Source organism: Antennarius striatus, chromosome 18 (genome assembly GCF_040054535.1).
Source record: "Antennarius striatus isolate MH-2024 chromosome 18, ASM4005453v1, whole genome shotgun sequence".
In the NCBI taxonomy this organism is placed as follows: Eukaryota; Metazoa; Chordata; class Actinopteri; order Lophiiformes; family Antennariidae; genus Antennarius; species Antennarius striatus.
Window position 1 is genome coordinate 3180027 of NC_090793.1, and position 15352 is coordinate 3195378.

At 41.7% G+C, this 15352-nt stretch overlaps 1 protein-coding gene across 1 annotated transcript; it reads right to left on the bottom strand.

Annotated features, from left to right (window-relative positions):
• Positions 1–621: 621 nt before the first annotated feature.
• On the bottom strand, positions 622–14508 carry LOC137612640 (acyl-coenzyme A thioesterase 6-like). The gene is made up of 4 exons (XM_068341264.1): positions 14437–14508; positions 10867–11328; positions 9840–10027; positions 622–1904 (listed from the first exon to the last, which is right to left on the bottom strand). Exons 2-4 carry the CDS (start codon positions 11315–11317, stop codon positions 1329–1331), a joined length of 1215 nt encoding a protein of 404 aa, XP_068197365.1. The 5' UTR covers positions 11318–11328; positions 14437–14508; the 3' UTR covers positions 622–1328.
• Between the last annotated feature and the right edge of the window lie 844 nt (positions 14509–15352).

The window sequence follows — 15352 nt, forward strand, 5'->3', positions numbered from 1 at the left end:
GTCATCTCCTTTGTATTTCTGGTGGGTCAATAAATCCAGTTTTCACGGCTTTATTTCAATTGTTTAGGTTTAAAATGGTTTAAAGAGAAGGGGGGAGAACCTTGTTCTGTCAGTTGTGGTTCCCTTGCTTTTGTTCCTTTTGGCTCACCCCTCGGATTTAGTTTTTAGTGGTACACTGGCGTTGTGGAGTTTCCCCCGCCTCACGCCCTATGCCAGCTGGGATAGGCTCCAATTCCCCATGACCTGCTGCGGCAGATAAAGCGGAAGAAAATGGATGGATGGGTCTGTATTGATTACAGTACGTTCAATTTCAATCGTACGAGTTGGGTTAACGGATCATAACACTACACTTTAAACAAATACCTGAGCATTGGAGTCATAACAATGTTATGGTTCTGGAACAACAAGTAGTTTAACCACTGCTGAAAGTCAAGGGAAGTCAGGTGTGCGGCAGGGTCTGATGTCTGATGCTGAGTTAATTCATAAGATGCTCAATCCCTCCATAAAGACACAGAAAGATTTCAAAATAAAGGAATGTCTTAAGATTCTGTATGCTCTTCCTGTCTTGGTGCAGGTGGTTTATTTAAAAATGAAACAAGGAGTTGCTTCAAGTGTCCAAAAAATGCAATCAGATGGTCAGATCTGTTAAGAACATTCCTTTAAAGTAGAGAGTGGACAGCTCTGTGGTATCTTAAAGGTGAAGAAGCCGGTTACAGTGCAGTGATGATATTCTGACAGTTATTAAAAAGACAGTTATTAGAAATTAACCAGTAAATTTAAAGACCAGGCTATTATAAGAGAATGTATTCAAACTGCTTATTATCTTGCAAACAGAGGTCACGTTCAATAGGTTAATACCTGTTAGGGTGATTTATTTCTGTTGTATTGTTTCCCTGAATGTCATTGCATCTCTGCAATTGGCAACAACCTTTCTTGACTGCGGAAACCAGCATACCGTTTAAAATTATAAAATTATTCACTTGTAATTGCACAGTAACTCAGGTAATTGCGTTGATACAAGGATACTTGGAGGAAACCCTTGAAGACATGGGCAGAACATGCAGTAAAATTGTGTTTCTTGGATTCGAACTAGAGCGAGTCAACTATGAACTGATGTGTTTGATGACATGCACTTCAGTTAAGTTGTGAGTTGAAACGTAGTACAGAGCCTTATCAAGATCTCTTTGGAGCGTTTCAAGCACATGGCAAGGAAGGTTGCTGTCTATTTTGGTAGCTGCACAAAAAACAGATCAATGAAGGGTTTTTCATTGGACTAAATTGGGAACTATGATGTCACTATAAAGTCTTCCCTGTGAACCTACTTGTTATCACAGGTGAGCTCTGAAAAACTCCTGAATCTTCTTCCACAGATGAACTTCAGCAGCTGCGTGACCACTAGGCTCACCTCCCCACAAGGTTTGATAGGGATACGTCCCCGCAGGACATGACCTGCAGTATGGTCCGTATGGTGGCTCCAGCATGTGTCCAGCTCTTGGATAACAAACACTTTCAAAGTTGTTCTTCTCATGACGTTTGAGTCTCTCCACCATCTCATCCATGTAAGCCTTGCTGTTCCAGCACATGTCGTCCTCCGAGGCCACAAAGAGGAGCTGGGCCTTTGCTTGTTCGATAGGGATCAGGCTGTCCTTGTTATCCTCTGCCAGCGGAGTTGCAATAGCAAATTTCAGAATATGACCTCCGCACTCAGTGTGAATCACGCTGCTGTGGTCAACCCTTGCTGATGAAAAGATTTGGTGGTTCTTGTAGTAGAGAGGGACGACTGTGTTTGCACTGCAGCCGTTGATCCACACACAAGCTTTAACAGCCGGTACAAAAGCAGAAAGTGACAGCGCAATATCTGATGCCTTCGAACGTGATAATACGCCAACTCCTTGACCACCCACCTGTGAATAAATAAAAAAGAGGACATGACAAACACACAAAGCTTACAGGAATTAGGGCATGGAGGTGATTCACGATGAAAAGTGAATGAATGATGGTGATAAATTACACATCTGGCTGGGCTCAATCCTACTATAAGTGACCCAAACCTCGGTGGGCACTGTTAATTGGCCGGACCCAAATTGCCCGTAGGAGTGAGTGTGTGTGCATGGTTGTCATGGTTATCTGGTGTCTTGCTCGGAGTTTCCCTCACCTCACGGCTTCTGCCAGCTGGGAAACCCGTGACCCGCGCAAGCGGATGAAGCGGAAGAAAATGAATAAATGAATGAATGAATGAATGAACGAATGAATGAATGAATGAATAAGACAGAATGAATGACCGCTGAGCTTGACTCTGTAGCTGCCTGAACAAACTCTCTGGTCCAGTTATCTAAGGAGAGATCATACGTTGTTGAGATGAAACTACAATATTTATTCAGAGCAGCTTTAAATAATATTTCAATTGTTTCATGGACAAAAATGATCAGAATGGAACTGTGCTTTGTTGTGAAGGAAGGTGTCATTATTTGACTGCCCGAATACAAATGTAATATTTTGATTTCGTAACCTTTCTCAAAACTGCATTTTCTGAAACAATAGGTAGGTCTACACAATTTGTCGATCAGGAAACAGCAAATACAATTGGCTTGTTGGTGGAGCATTGAGCTCATTAATTTTCTTGCAGATTGTCAAATCAACTCAGTGCATGATAACTGCTTGTTAGAATAATGTATATAATTTATCTCATATTTACTCTTTTTATATTCCTTTATTCTTTGTAGCATGGCCATGTTAATGTTTATATCTGTATGAAGTGTATTACTATGTTTTAAGTTCTTTTTTAGGCAGACGAAACCAGCAGGGGGACCACCAGAGTGTTTGGTGGGAGCCATTTGAGCAGGATGCGACCTCTGAATGACAATAAGAATGACACTGGTTGTTATCTTCAAAGGAGAGGATGCCCTAAAACAGATTAGAATGACTGTGTCACTTTTTTATTGGTTCATGCCAGATGTTGTTTTACTGTTGTCTTTCTGCCCCCCATCCCTTAGAAAAATAAATGTAAACAGGGACTGCCCTAAATAAAAAGGGGGTTCGGCAGAGAAATCCTGGGAGCGGATAGACATCTGTAACTGGGCACATCTCTGTTCGTTTCCCCTCGCGAGTCTAACTGTTGTCTTCTCCTTTTTGAGTGTGTTTTGAATGTTTTAGGTTGCCTGAACCTGACATTAAATTGGTCCTTCGAGCCGGATGCCAATACACCTAAGGATTCCAGCGGGTGACAAGGACACCGGAAAGACCGTGGCCACGGCAGGTTAGCCTAGGAGCAGCCTAACAGATCCTTTCCAGGACCGGCCTCCTGGTCACCAGCTGGGATCTACGGGTTGACGGCATTCCGAGAGGGAAGACAACAGTGGTGAGTACAAGCTTGTTTAAAAGGAAATGAATGAATGTGGGCCGATGCGCAAAGTAAACTAAATTTGGACGACGGAGTCCGGAATATCCGTGTAAATTGGCTGAAGAGTACAAACCCTGAAAATACTAGTCACTAGCAGGTAAACGAGGGACGACGGAGTCCGATAAATTCCGTGATAATTGATGGACGACGGAGTCCGACAAATTCCGTGTAACAAATTTGGACGACGGAGTCCGGAAGATCCGTGTAAATTGGCTTACTAAATCAAAGGATGGCGGAGTCCTGCAAGATAGGTGCTTAAATTCCGTGGACAAACGTTTGTGTGAGAAAGTGAGAGTGTGAATGGAAATAAAATACCACTAGGTGTTATTATTTCGTACCAAAGCAGTAGGATCGTAAGCAGCAGACTGGTGTGGATGCAAAGGCAAGAATTCTCCACTCGAAAGAGTTGAAGTGAGAATTACCACAACAGGAAATTGATTTGCTGCCCTACTGACAGAAAACCAGTCTTTAGAACACCCTAGGTGTTGACAGACTGGACTAAATTTTTAAAATGGGGAAAGGAATAAGTAAAATAAAGGCCAAAGATACACTGCAGTGTTAAGATTGGAAACTTATTGAAAAACAGGATCCTAAAAAAGTTTAAAATTTAAGACAGATGATAATAGAGGATAGTATAAATTGGAGGTCAATTAAACACATAAAAATAGCAGCGCTTCATGAAATAATAATAATAATAATAATAATAATAATAATAATAATAATAATAATAATAATAATAATAATAATAATAATAATAATAATAAAGGGTAGCTACAACATAATGGGGAAAAAATAAAAATAGAAAAAAAAGAAATAACAAAAGAAAAGTATAAACACAAAGTAAGAAAAGGAAAGAATTAGCACATACTGTATATTCCATTGAAATAAAATGGGCATATGAATGTATAAATTATATAAGTGATATAAACTTTGTGGTGAGTCTTTCAGTTTCTGGTATATATTCTCTGTATACTATAGGGGAGAGCTGCTCAGCCACCTGGCTGAAATAAGGTCACCCAAGTTAGTGCGTGTTTGATAAGATCCAACCATATACGTATGGGAAGATCAGTGTGAGTGTGCATTGTGTGATTGATAAGCCATTGAAAGTATAAGTATTAAATTTATATTACCCATTGAGTCAATTCAAATTATGGGGTAAATATGAGGTTATAAATGTTTTATTTTGGCACCGAATCATAAAAAGGGGTTTACATTAATGGGAATATTGAACGGGAGTTCTTTAGAAAGTTTAAGCACGTTGATAAGAGAAGGTAAAGATAAGTGAAAGAAAAGAAACAGGAAGTCAGTGGAGAGGTGGAGCTACATAGAACATGTCAGAATGTTAATGTTGTGGGAAGGAAGGACATATACAGTAGCCAGAGATTGTCCTGATAAGGAAAGAGTAGATTAAGATTGACTAAGAGAATGTGATTCGTTGACAGAAAATAAATAAATAGATAGATAGATAGATAGATAGAGAAAGACTTTAAAGTGGAATGTGAGACAAAGGAGGTTCTTAATTATAAACTTAAAAGATTTGTTCTTGATGGATGGAGTAAAACCAGAAACATTGCTAATGGTAAATGGAAAACCTATGACTTTCTTCTGTGACACTGGTGCGTGAAGAATGATACGTAAGGAGTCTATTCCAGGCTCCAGGCAGAGTAACCACAGTGTGATAGTGAGAGCTGCTAATGACAAAATGTCCACAGTACCGCAATCAGAACCTGTTTGGTTGAGAGATCCCCAAGGACAGTCCTGTCAGATGTTCATATTAATGTTTTCTGATTGTCCTGTAAACCTACTACGCCATGATGGTCTGCTATTGCTAGGATTAGCATTAATGCTAAGTTTTGAGGGAAACATTGTACTCAAGAGGAAAGCAGAGCTGCAAAAAGGAGACATTTTTGTTCACCAGGGAACAGGTGAACTGTTTTATTATTACTCCCTCGATGTTCCAAATAAAACACCTCATGAGAACCACAGCTCTGATGATAGAGGGAGAAAAGATGATATCTAAATTACAGGACAAAATGTCAGAGGAGGATCGGCACATCACACTCTGGTGCAAAGCTACACCAGGCCCTGATGAAAATTATAAAAATAGGTTAACTAAAGTCACACCAGCAAAAGTCACAGTAACTTATGATATTCAGACGGAGAGACTAATGCAGCTGCAGCAGTTAAATTGTTATCACCAGAGACCGTAAGACTTTTCAAAATGTGTACCTTTTATTGCTTTGTTTAAAAGTAATACAGAAAAATGGAGAGATTTGAGTAAAATGGTGGTAAAAGGTGAAAATGCAGTTGATTGGGAACACATCTCTGATACTATGGTTATAAGTGCTGCCACTAGACTGACCAGAAAATCATTGTTCTGGACAATCCAAGTGCAAAAAGGTGTTTACATGCATGCTGAAAATCTCCTCACTAGGCAGTGACTGTTTGTGCTTACAGAAGAAGAACTGTTAAAAGATGTACCAGAGAAATTATGGTCGAGAGGTTCCACTGATGTTGGATTAATAAAAGGAACCCTACCTGTACAAATTAGACCTAAAACTGAACATAACCTTGTGTGCGACAATATCCATTAAAACAGGATGCATATGAAGGCATAAAACCAGTAATTAATGACTTAATAGCTGCCGGTGTAATAATAAAATGTAACGATTCACCATGTAATACTCCAATATTCCCAGTAAAAAAGCAAGCACCATCTGTAGGATGGCGTATGGTCCAAGATTTACAGGCCGTAAATAATGCTGTCTTTCAGAGAGCACCATGTGTCCCAGACCCTTACACCTTCCTAAATTCACTCAGACCAGATGCTAGAGTTTTCACTGTTGTAGACATCAGTAATTCATTTTTCTCTATACCTGTTGATAAGAACAGTCAGTTTTTGGTTTGCATTTACCTTTGGTGGCCACAGATATACTTATACCCGATTACCCCAAGGGTATTGTGAGAGTCCAACTATTTACTCTCAGGCAATGAATGCCACACAGTGCAAAATTCCAACCTCCAAAAAATAGCCAAATTTTGATTTATGTGGATGATGTTTTGCTAGCATCACCTGAAATTAAAACATGTAAAAGTGATCAATGGCCTTATTAAAACATTTGGCTGAGGAGGGACATAAAGTGAGTAAAAATAAATTACAGATGTGTAAACAACAGGTGAAATACTTGGGACATAATCTGAGTGCAGGAGGAAGAACAAGACTAGAAAACAAGAAAACTGCAATTCTTCTATCGCCTAAACCACAAACTAAAAAGCAGATGATGTAATTTTTAGACTTGATAAATTATTGCAGAAATTGGATGCCAAACTATGTGGAAATAACCTCAATTTTGATTAAAATGATGTATGACGAAGACCTTAAAATAACAGCACCTCTAAAATGGACAGTAGAGAATGAATATGCCTTTTTGTAAAATAAAGCAAACTCTGGTATCTAGCACTGGAGTCTAGCCTTGCCAGATTACAGTAAACCTTTTATTCAGATGGTAGATTGTAAAGGTCATTTCATGACCTCAGTTTTGGTACAACAATGCGGAGATAAAATGAAGCCAATACCGTATGCCTCATCTAAATTGGACAGTGTGGCATGTGCATTGCCACACTGTGTTAAAGTAGTCATTGTAGTATCCATGGCTGTGGAAACAAGCACTACTTAAGTCTTGTTTCATCATTTGATTTTGAGAGTACCACTTGCTGTCTCTGCTCTTGTCTCACTTGTCTTGCATGGCAACATTGTTATCCCAACCACATTTGACTATAGAGAGGTGCACAACGTTAAATCCAGCTACATTGTTACCACTACCTGATGATGGCATTAAACATGATTGTCAAGAAATAGCAGAAAAGACATCTAAAAGCAGAAATAATTTAAAAGATCAACCACTCGAAACAGGAGAAGTGCTATTTGTAGATGGTTCCTCTAAGAAAAATGATTTAGGTAAAACGCAAACAGGATATGCAGTAGTAACGCAAAAAACTGTAGTAAAGGCCGAATTCTTACCGTCAAATTATTCAGCTCAAGCCGCTAAATTAGTAGCATTAACCGAAGCATGCAAATTGAAGATAGGGATGTGACAATTTATATAGATAGTCATTATGCATTTGCTACAATTCACACCTTTGCTCAATACTGGAAAAACCAAGGCATGATAACATCTACAGGCAAACCAGTGACACATGCAGAACTTTTATCTGATCTTTTAAAAGCAGTACAACTGCCAAAAACCTTAGCCATTTGTAAGTGTGCAGCACACTATTTTGAGCCATGGTGTTACACATGTCTCAACAGGAGGGATGGTAGGACAGATACATCAAAATTATACCACATTGTAAAAAGGTCATTTCGGCAACCAAAAATGAATAACTACGCGCAACAAGCTGGCGTTAGAGCCGTCAGTGTATCTTTTGACAATGTCGATGGTTGGCTACACGTTAAAACCGGTGTTAGTGGAATAAATAACAATTGGCTGCTTATGGTAGAACAGGCTGCTAAAGTGACAAACAGTGACTGAGTTGTATGCATGGGACCAAGACCGATTTTACAAGTGGTTCCAGCAGTCATCCCTAAACGATGTGTAATAGAAGTCATGAACAATACTAACCCTAACGCAGAGTGTGACAAGTGGGATTATGTCTTTCCAGTTACCACTACTGATAAAGAAAAACCATTGTTCTCTAAAAATGTTGCACCTGGTAATTTTTCTTGCATCAATATAACTGGACTTGGAAAACAATTAGGAAATCTTACTCGAAACTTATGTGACAAAATCATTAGAGTACCAAAAAATTTCAAACCAGTAGCTAGAGCAGATATTTGGTGGTGGTGTGGGGACGACAGACTCTTTGACGAACTGCCACACAATTATACAGGAACCTGTGCTCTGGTTACATTGATGCTGCCGGTGACAATTCACAAAATGTCTGTTGATAGAGTCGCCGCGTTAGCTGATAGAGATGATTTCCCAATGATACGCAAACAAAAACGTTCACTTCATGATAATGACCCCACTTATATCGATGCCATTGGTGTGCCGCGTGGGGTTCCTGACGAATACAAATTAGTCAATCAGGTAGCAGGAGGATTTGAGTCCTTGTTTTGTTGGTGGTGTACGATTAACAAAAATGTAGACAGAATCAACTACATCCATTACAATGTTCAAAAACTGGGGAACTGGACACAGAGTGGATTTGAAGCAGTTCACAATCAATTATCAGCAACCTCCCTTATGGCGTTCCAGAACAGAATAGCCGTGGACATGCTGTTGGCAGAGAGGGGAGGGGTTTGTTCCATGTTTGGGGAAGGGTGTTGTACTTTTATCCCCAATAACACAGCTGCTGATGGAAGCCTCACCAAAGCCATAGAGGGACTTAGAACTCTCAATGGCAAGATGAAGGAACACTCTGGTGTCGACACGTCCATGTGGGATTCCTGGATGAATACCTTTGGCAGGTATAGAGGCTTAGTAACCTCATTTTTGGTGTCAATTGCAGTTTTCTCTGCAATCATGAGTTTGTGTGGATGTTGTTGTATACCCTGTCTGCGTTCTCTTGTTAATCGTCTGATCACCACAGCAATCTCACCTTTGGAGGAAAACATGGCTCAAATGCATCCTTTGCTTGCTCCTGACGACTACACTGACGACGACAGTGACAATTTTGACCTAGACATATAGACATGATCTCCAAGTGTAAACATATTTGTGCTCATAAGAATGAACTGACAACTAAAAATCAATATGAAGAAGTTGATACAGCGATATGAGATTTTGAGCAAATATGTGATAAACAGGAGGGAAATGTTAGAATAATGTATATAATTTATCTCATATTTACTCTTTTTATATTCCTTTATTCTTTGTAGCATGGCCATGTTAATGTTTATATCTGTATGAAGTGTATTACTATGTTTTAAGTTCTTTTTTAGGCAGACGAAACCAGCAGGGGGACCACCAGAGTGTTGGTGGGAGCCATTTGAGCAGGATGCGACCTCTGAATGACAATAAGAATGACACTGGTTGTTATCTTCAAAGGAGAGGATGCCCTAAAACAGATTAGAATGACTGTGTCACTTTTTTATTGGTCCATGCCAGATGTTGTTTTACTGTTGTCTTTCTGCCCCCCATCCCTTAGAAAAATAAATGTAAACAGGGACTGCCCTAAATAAAAAGGGGGTTCGGCAGAGAAATCCTGGGAGCGGATAGACATCTGTAACTGGGCACATCTCTGTTCGTTTCCCCTCGCGAGTCTAACTGTTGTCTTCTCCTTTTTGAGTGTGTTTTGAATGTTTTAGGTTGCCTGAACCTGACACTGCTCACCACTGCACACAAATGAAAACCAAAGTCACACTTCCATACCATTAAATCTGTTCAATTACTGTTACTTCATGCTGTTGTGGTCTCAAGTTCATCAAAAAACTCACCTTGGGTTGTCGTTGTAGGAAATCTATTCCATCTCTAAAGCGGTCTAGATGAATCTCCTTTGTGTTCGTGACTTTAACATTGAATACACATAAAGCCAGAACCACAAAGCCTTTATTGGCCAGCAGAGCAGCTCTTTTCTCTGATGGAAAGGTGTTCAGATCCAACACAGCAGGAAATGGACCTGCTCCTGGAAGACAGAAATATGACTAAATGGCAACACAATCCTAAATTTCATATTAAACTAAAGAATGCACTGTTTGGTCAGCATCACCAAAATGATGTCACTTCTTCTACCATATCTATGGCATCAAAACAAAATTTATATTTTTTAGGTCTCTACTAACTCCTAGAATCTGGAAATCAAACGGGTCCTGTATCGACTTAAAGTCTACAAAAACGTCTAAAATATCATCACTAGTCGTGACATCACGATGGGTGTGATTGACAGGAAACTTGACTTGGCCCATCCCATCACGACTTAGCCCATGTAGTTGGACATCTGGCAACATTCAACTGGCCAATTACTTGTGTCTGCATAACATTAAATCACAGTGGCTAAGACCAGTGACTGAAAGCATGTGCGGGACACAGGAAGGCATTGGCAGTAACACCACTGAAGCCAGACAAAGCAGTTCACCAAGATTAGAAGAATACAGACTGGAAAAGGGAAAACCAAGGATAAGGGAGGATCAGGACCATAGTCCAGGATGATTGACTGAAAACCCAAGAGTACAAGGAGAAGATAGCAACTAGGATGAACTGCTATGTAAATGTCTCAAGCAGCAGAAACCTGATTAGAGGAGGGAGGAAGACAAGCATTCAGCATTGAAGGACAGGCCCTCCATGGAATGCACCACTGAAAAAGAAAGTCGATGAAACAAAGAAGACCTACGGATGGCTGGAAAACTATGGACTGATGGAGTACAAGAACGGTCCCAAAGTACAAGGGCCACAGAGGACAGGGTCGACTGGAGGAGCTCAGATCCAAGGTGCAAAGATGACCCTGTGATGGTCCAGATCACCTACCTGGGGGAGAAAATAGGACTCCATTTACATCCCCCTCATTGACAGGAAGTCGGGTGACCCCATTTCCAAGTAGAAGCCTCTCATTGGTCGCCTCTGCCAGCACCCTGCCCTCTTCTTCATGTACGGAGATTGTCACCACATGAGGCTCCAACGATTTGCCCTTTTGAAAGTACTGATGGAAGGCTTCTGCACTCAGTGACCACAGCAGACCCATTGGCTCCACCCCAACATAGCTGCCACCAAGTGAGGGGTGTTTGTTCAGGTCGACCTCTCCTTTGTCATCAGCCCTGTAGGTGGCAGAGGAGCTGAACACCACTCCTCTCTCGTCAGTGGATCTGGCTCTCAAGGTGACCCCGTGTCTCGACCTAAGCCCTGTCACCTTCACTTGAACAGGTTCATCAAAGAAGCATCTGGCTCTGGGCAGCAGCCTCAGTCTGATTTGAGAGGACATCTTTTCTCAATCTACAGACAACACAGAAAACAATATTGCATCAATAATGTCACTCTGACCTTGTACAGAAATCAGAAGTATAAAAGAACCAGTTCTGGCTGTGTTTGGTGTCTTGTGGTGTCAGTTTGACTGGTGCTTGGATTATCTCATGTAACGCTACCCACTGCGCCACTGTGCCACCCAGACATAGACATGCATAAAAAAATTTCAAATATGACAAAGTCTACGCCCATTTTGAAGTTGGTGCTCTGTTGGTCACTCTGACACCAGTGGACACCACTGGTGTTTAGATGTTAACTGGTGTTTGGAATCCATCCGTCCATCTTCAACCGGTTTTCCGGGGCTGGTTCACAGGGGCAACAGTCTCAGGAGGGATGCCCACACTTCCCTCTCCCCAGACACCTCTTCCAACTCCTCCGGGAGTATCCCAAGGCGTGCCCAGACCAGCCGAGAGACATAGTCTCTCTAGTGTGCCCCAGTTTTTCCCAGAGGTCTCCTCCTGATAGGACACACCCAGAACACCTCCCCAGGTCGGCATCCATCAGGCATCCGGAGCAGATGCCTGATGCAACCGCAACTGGCTCTGCTCGGGGTGGAGGAGCAGCGGCTCTACTCCAAGCTCCTCCCTGGTGACTGAACTCCTCACCCTATCTCTAACAGTGCACCCAGCCACTCTACAGAGGAAACTCATTTCAGCCACTTGTATCTTGTCCTTTTGATCATGAACCAAAGCTCACGACCACAGGGTAGGAACGTAGATTGACCGGTAAATTGAGAGCTTCGTGTTATGACTCAGCTCCTTCTTCAACACGACAGACCTATACAGTGACCGCATCACTGCGGAAACTGCACCGATCTCACGTTTCATCCTTTCCTCACTCGTGAGCAAAACCCCAAGATACTTAAACTCCTCCACTTGGGGGCAAAGACTCTCCACCAACCCAGAGAGGGCAAACCATCCTTTTCCTTTTCCCTGAGTTTCCAACACACGTGGTCTGAGGTCTGATGATACAACAACAAAGTCGATCATTGACCTCCAGCCTAGGGTGTCCTGGTGCCATGTGGTTGAAGGTGTTCATTATGGACAAACAGTGGCTAGCACAGAAGTCCAATAACAGAACACCACTTGCATTCAGATCAGGGAGGTCGTTCATCCCAATCCCCTCTTTCCAGATCTCACTGTCATTGCCCACGTGGGAGTTGAAGTCCCCAGGGAGAGCAATGGAGTCCCAGGTCACAGAACTATTCAGTACACCTCCCAGGGACTCCAAGAAGGCCGGGTATTCCACACTGCTCTTTGGCAAAACAATAGTGAGACACCTGTCTGCAACGCGAAGGTGGAAGGACGCGGCCCTCTCATTCACCGGGGTGAACCCCACCATATGACGGCTGAGCTGTGGAGTTATAAACAGGTCGCCGCCTCTCTTCTTGGGAAACACCAGAAAAATGGACAATCCAGCCCCTCTTAAGGGTTCGTGGGTGGAGGTGAGCCCGACTATATCTAGTCAGTACCTCTCAACCTCCCTTACAAGCTCTGACTCCTTTCCCTCCAGCAAAGTGACCTTCCATGTTCCTAGAGCTCGACTCTTTTGTCTGGGGATTGGGTCATCGAGCCCCATGCTGACGACTGCCACCCAATCCACACTGCACCCGTCCCCTACGGTTTCCTTGATGTGTGGTGAGTCTACTTGAGGTTGGGCCCATGTCGTCCCTTCGGGTTCAGCCGGGCCTGGCCCTGTGGGCAGAAGCCCGGCCACCACGCAGTCACGTAAGAGGCCCAACCCAGGGCCTGGCTCCAGGGTGGGGCCCTGGTTCTACCATACTGGGCGAGATCACTGTCCTTGGTGTTACTCTCGTCATAGGGGTTTTGTTACTGCTCTTAGTCGGGCCTGTCACCCAGGAACTGTTTGCCAATCAAGACCCTAGCAGAAGCATAAAGCCCTGACAATATACAGTAGCTCCTGGGATCATTGGGGCACTCCAACTCCCCCACCATGATCAGGTGGCAATTCTTGGGAGAGGTTTTTGGATTATCTCATGTAATTCCCAGATCTGTGGCATTATGTAGTCCCTGGTTAGGCACAGTGGCACAGTGGGTTGCACTGTCGCCGCACAGCAGGGTGGCTCCTGGTTTGGATCGTTCTCTGTCGTTCTCTCTCTCGTTCTCGGAGTTTGCACGTGCTCTCCGTGTCTGTGTGGGCTCTCTCCCGAATTTCTGGGTTCCTCCCATTCAGGATTATCATAATGTAGTCCCTTGTTAGTGCACATGCAAACTCCGCACAGAGAACGATCCAAACCAGGAGCCACCCTGCTGTGCGGCGACAGTGCAACCCACTGCGCCACTGTGCCTCCCAAACATAAAAATACATTAAAAAAATTCAAAAATGAGAAAGTTTACACCCATTTTGATGTTGGTGCCAGCAACACTTTAACTGGCAAAATGTGGTTAAAATGAGTCAGGTAACAGGTTTTGAATCAACTTCTGCTGCCAAGTAGACGTTTGATTCAGGTATCGTCTTGTTTTGCTTTCAGTGAGACAATGAAAGAACATTCTGTACATATTAAGGAAAAAGTATGACTACAGAGAATAAAAGAGTCCAGGTGCAAAAGATAAAATAAAACAAGAAAAAAGAAAACACTCACGGTTTGTGGTTAGAGGAGAGCTTTTGCAATACATACTGCATATGTTAACCTGTCCCAATTTGTTTGAAATTTCTTTAGTGTATCAAACATGTATTAAATGTGACTTTTTTTTCTAAATTGTTCCAATGGAAACAATCTGCCCAAAACTTCTTCAATGGCCTCTTTTCATCAGTAATCTCTGATATTTGACGCTCTTGTCAAACGCTTGAAAAACTTTCAACATCAGATTAGAATGATTTCAACGATCATCGATATCCTGATATCAAGTCACCTTCAGAGCTGTCACTTTTATACAGGCTGAAAATGTAACAATATGTCTGGAATGTATGTTTACACCCTGGATTAATTTGTGATCAAGCATTTGTACATAATCTATTTTTGTTAAGTTATATACATTGAAAATACAGCAATAAGGTTAGTAGCTAAATTAGACAAGTTGTAAATCATTTTAAAATGAATTTAAACTTGATCCTTACCTGTGGAGATCCTTACTTACCGCACCTAAATGATGAGTTCAACTGACTTGTAATGTGAAGGTTAAATTATTTATATTGATAACTTTCTTCATTGTTCACTCATCCTCCTAGATGATTGTCGTATATCTTGTGCCGACAGAACCTCAGCATGCTATTTGCAGTCACACACTCGGAAGGTGTCTCAGATTCTTCCTGGTTTTCTGTGGTTGTGATTTTCTCTGATGCCTTTTTATTTTTTCCAGTTTTGGGGGGCGGGGGGTTTGGGGTGGGTGGGGGTGGGGGGGATTTGTATGGTTGTACCTCTACTTACGAAATGAATTGGTTCTGGAAGAAATTTTGTAAGTAGAAAATTTCGTAAGTAGAGACACGTTTTCCATGCAAATGCCCTAATCCGTTCCAATCCCCCCAATATTCAGACATAAATGTTTTATAAAGCATAAAAATGCATCAAAACATGTAACAAATACATGTTAAGATTAGATTATTACACTATAAATGAGAGTTATGCATAACGTAAAAACAAAGAAAAAGGAATAAAAATGACGGTCATTTACCTTTTAACTGCTGTTCTCATTGTTTTTTGCCCTCTTTGGTTCATGCGCTCCTACCTCACGATGCCGAACAACAGAATGAATTCCAGTCCTCCTTTTGAACTTCTCCAACCATCCACGTGATGTCTTAAACTCCTAAAACACCCTTTTGTTTTAATAACGTGGTGTTTGTAGATGCATTACGGCCATATTCTTTGGTGAGATCAAACAAACGCATCCCTTTCTCATGCTTTTCTATTATCTCTTGTCTTGTTTGTATGGACAAAAAAAACTCTTTTCTTCGTATTTTCTTTTCCTCTTTTCTCCGTCACTTTCTTGGGGTCCATAGTGAATACTGTAAAAGTTAATATATTTACGTAAAACTA